At 49.0% G+C, this 5,000-nt stretch overlaps 1 protein-coding gene across 1 annotated transcript in view; it reads right to left on the minus strand.

Annotated features, from left to right (window-relative positions):
* Window positions 1-5,000, minus strand: part of LOC307139268 (immunoglobulin superfamily DCC subclass member 3) — a gene marked incomplete at its 3' end in the record, with an annotated part of 24,112 nt that overhangs the window by 9,236 nt on the left and 9,876 nt on the right. Inside the window, exon 7 of the mRNA XM_079838156.1 lies at window positions 497-747. Coding sequence (XP_079694282.1) covers window positions 497-747 — 251 coding nt within the window. The remainder of the gene's footprint in view (window positions 1-496; window positions 748-5,000) is intronic.

Genomic DNA, 5,000 nt, shown 5'->3' on the forward strand with positions numbered 1-5,000 from the left:
GAAGCGCAGCGGGTGGAGAAGCGCAGCGGGTGGAGAAGCGCAGCGGTGGAGAAGCGCAGTGGTGGAGAAGCGCAGCGGGTGGAGAAGTGCAGTGGTGGAGAAGTGCAGGGGGTGGAGAAGCGCAGTGGTGGAGAAGCGCAGCGAGTGGAGAAGCGCAGCGGGTGGAGAAGCGCAGCGGGTGGAGAAGTGCAGCGGGTGGAGAAGCGCAGTGGTGGAGAAGCGCAGCGAGTGGAGAAGCGCAGCGGGTGGAGAAGCGCAGCGGGTGGAGAAGCGCAGCGGGTGGAGAAGCGCAGTGGTGGAGAAGCGCAGCGAGTGGAGAAGCGCAGCGGGTGGAGAAGCGCAGCGGGTGGAGAAGCGCAGTGGTGGAGAAGCGCAGCGAGTGGAGAAGCGCAGCGAGTGGAGAAGCGCAGCGGGTGGAGAAGCGCAGCGGTGGAGAAGCGCAGCGGTGGAGAAGCGCAGCGAGTGGAGAAGTGCAGTGGTGGTGTGTGTGTCTCACCGCCGAGCCTGCGGATGTGCAGGACGTATCCGATGATGCGTTCGCTGACCCGCGGGTCCGGCCTCCTCCAGGCGATCCGCAGGGAACTGGCCGAAAGGGGCGTGGCCGTCAGGAGCGCAGGGGCTTCTGGGAGATCCAGCGACTGGGAGACGGCGAGCCGAGCGCTGGCCTGATTGGTCCCCGCACTGTTCTCAGCGATGCACTGATAGATGGCCTCATCTTCAGCCGTGATGCGCGTCACAGCCAGAGTACTGCAACACACACACACACACGATCAATACACACACACACACACACACACACGATCAATACACACACACACACACACACACACACACACACACACACACACACACACACACACACACACACACACACACACGATCAATACACACACACACACACACACACACGATCAATACACACACACACACACACACACACACGATCAATACACACACACACACACACACGATCAATACACACACACACACACACAAACAATACACACACACACACACACACACACACACACACGAACAATACACACACACACACACACGATCAATACACACACACACACACACACACACACGATCAATACACACACACACACACACACACACACGATCAAAACACACACACACGATCAATACACACACACCATCAACACACACACTCTCAACACACACACCATCAACACACACTCTCAACACACCCACCATGAACACACACACCATCAACACACACACCATCAACACACACACGATCAACACACACACCATCAACACACACACGATCAACACACACATGATCAACACACACACACACACACACACACCATCAACACACACACCATCAACACACACACCATCAACACACACATGATCAACACACACACACCATCAACACACACAACATCAACAGACACAACATCAACAGACACACCATCAACACACACACCATCAACACACACACCATCAACACACACTCTCAACACACCCACCATCAACACACACATGATCAACACACACACCATCAACACACACACCATCAACACACACACTATCAACACACACACTATCAACACACCCACCATCAACAGACACACACCATCAACACACACACCATCAACAGACACACCATCAACACACACACCATCAACACACACACCATCAACACACACACGATCAACACACACACCATCAACACACACATGATTAACACACACATGATCAACACACACACACCATCAACAGACACACCATCAACACACACATTATCAACACACCCACCATCAACAGACACACACCATCAACACACACACCATCAACACACACACCATCAACACACACACTATCAACACACACATGATCAACACACACACACACACACACACACACACACACACACACACACACACACACACCATCAACACACACATCATCAACAGACACACCATCAACACACACACCATCAACACACACACCATCAACACACACACCATCAACACACCCACCATCAACACACCCACTATCAACACACCCACCATCAACACACCCACCATCAACACACACACCATCAACACACACACCATCAACACACACACCATCAACACACACACACCATCAACACACACACACACACCATCAACACACACACCATCAACACACACACCATCAACACACACACACCATCAACAGACACACACCATCAACACACACACCATCAACACACACACCATCAACACACACACCATCAACACACACACCATCAACACACACACTATCAACACACCCACCATCAACAGACACCCACCATCAACACACACACCATCAACACACACACTATCAACACACCCACCATCAACAGACACACACCATCAACACACACACCATCAACACACACACCATCAACACACACACCATCAACACACACACCATCAACACACACACCATCAACACACACACCATCAACACACACACCATCAACACACACACCATCAACACACCCACCATCAACACACCCACCATCAACAGACACACACCATCAACACACACACCATCAACAGACACACCATCAACACACCCACCATCAACAGACACACACCATCAACACACACACCATCAACACACACACCATCAACACACACACCATCAACACACACACCATCAACACACACATGATCAACACACACATGATCAACACACACATGATCAACACACACACGATCAACACACACACACACACACACACCATCAACACACACACCATCAACACACACATGATCAACACACACACACCATCAACACACACAACATCAACAGACACACCATCAACACACAAACCATCAACACACCCACCATCAACACACACACCATCAACACACACACCATCAACACACACTCTCAACACACCCACCATCAACACACACACCATCAACACACACATGATCAACACACACACCATCAACAGACACACCATCAACACACACACTTTCAACACACCCACCATCAACAGACACACACCATCAACACACACACCATCAACACACACACACTATCAACACACACATGATCAACACACACACACCATCAACACACACATCATCAACAGACACACCATCAACACACACACCATCAACACACACATGATCAACACACACACCATCAACAGACACACCATCAACACACACACTTTCAACACACCCACCATCAACACACACACCATCAACACACACACCATCAACACACACTCTCAACACACCCACCATCAACACACACACCATCAACACACACATGATCAACACACACACCATCAACAGACACACCATCAACACACACACCATCAACACACACACCATCAACACACACACCATCAACACACACACCATCAACACACACACCAATAAACACACACACACTCAACACACACACCATCAACACACACACCATCAACACACACACCATCAACACACACACCATCAACACACACATGATCAACACACACACGATCAACACACACATCATCAACACACACACTATCAACACACCCACCATCAACACACCCACCATCAACACACACACCATCAACACACAAACCATCAACACACACACCATCAACACACACACCATCAACACACGCACCATCAACACACGCACCATCAACACACACACCATCAACACACACACCATCAACACACACACCATCAACACACACACCATCAACACACACACCATCAACACACACACCATCAACACACACACCATCAACACACACACCATCAACACACACACCATCAACACACACACCATCAACACACACACCATCAACACACACACCATCAACACACACACCATCAACACACACACCATCAACACACACACCATCAATACACACACCATCAACACACACACCATCAACACACACACCATCAACACACACACGATCAACACACACACGATCAACACACACACCATCAACACACACACCATCAACACACCCACCATCAACACACACACCATCAACACACACACCATCAACACACAAACCATCAACACACACACCATCAACACACACACCATCAACACACACACCATCAACACACACACCATCAACACACACACTATCAACACACACACCATCAACACACACACCATCAACACACACACCATCAACACACACACCATCAACAGACACACACCATCAACACACACACCATCAACAGACACACCATCAACACACCCACCATCAACAGACACACACCATCAACACACACACCATCAACACACACACCATCAACACACACACCATCAACACACACATGATCAACACACACATGATCAACACACACATGATCAACACACACACACCATCAACACACACACACCATCAACACACACACACCATCAACACACACACACCATCAACACACACAACATCAACAGACACACCATCAACACACAAACCATCAACACACCCACCATCAACACACACACCATCAACACACACTCTCAACACACCCACCATCAACACACACACCATCAACACACACACCATCAACACACACATGATCAACACACACACCATCAACAGACACACCATCAACACACACACTTTCAACACACCCACCATCAACAGACACACACCATCAACACACACACCATCAACACACACACACTATCAACACACACATGATCAACACACACACACCATCAACACACACATCATCAACAGACACACCATCAACACACACACCATCAACACACACACCATCAACACACACACCATCAACACACACACCATCAACACACACACCATCAACACACACACCATCAACACACACACCATCAACACACACACCATCAACACACACACACCATCAACACACACACCATCAACACACACACCATCAACACACACACCATCAACACACACATGATCAACACACACACCATTAACACACACATCATCAACACACACACTATCAACACACCCACCATCA

This window comes from Gobio gobio (assembly GCF_949357685.1).
Source record: "Gobio gobio genome assembly, chromosome: 15".
Taxonomy (NCBI): domain Eukaryota; kingdom Metazoa; phylum Chordata; class Actinopteri; order Cypriniformes; family Gobionidae; genus Gobio; species Gobio gobio.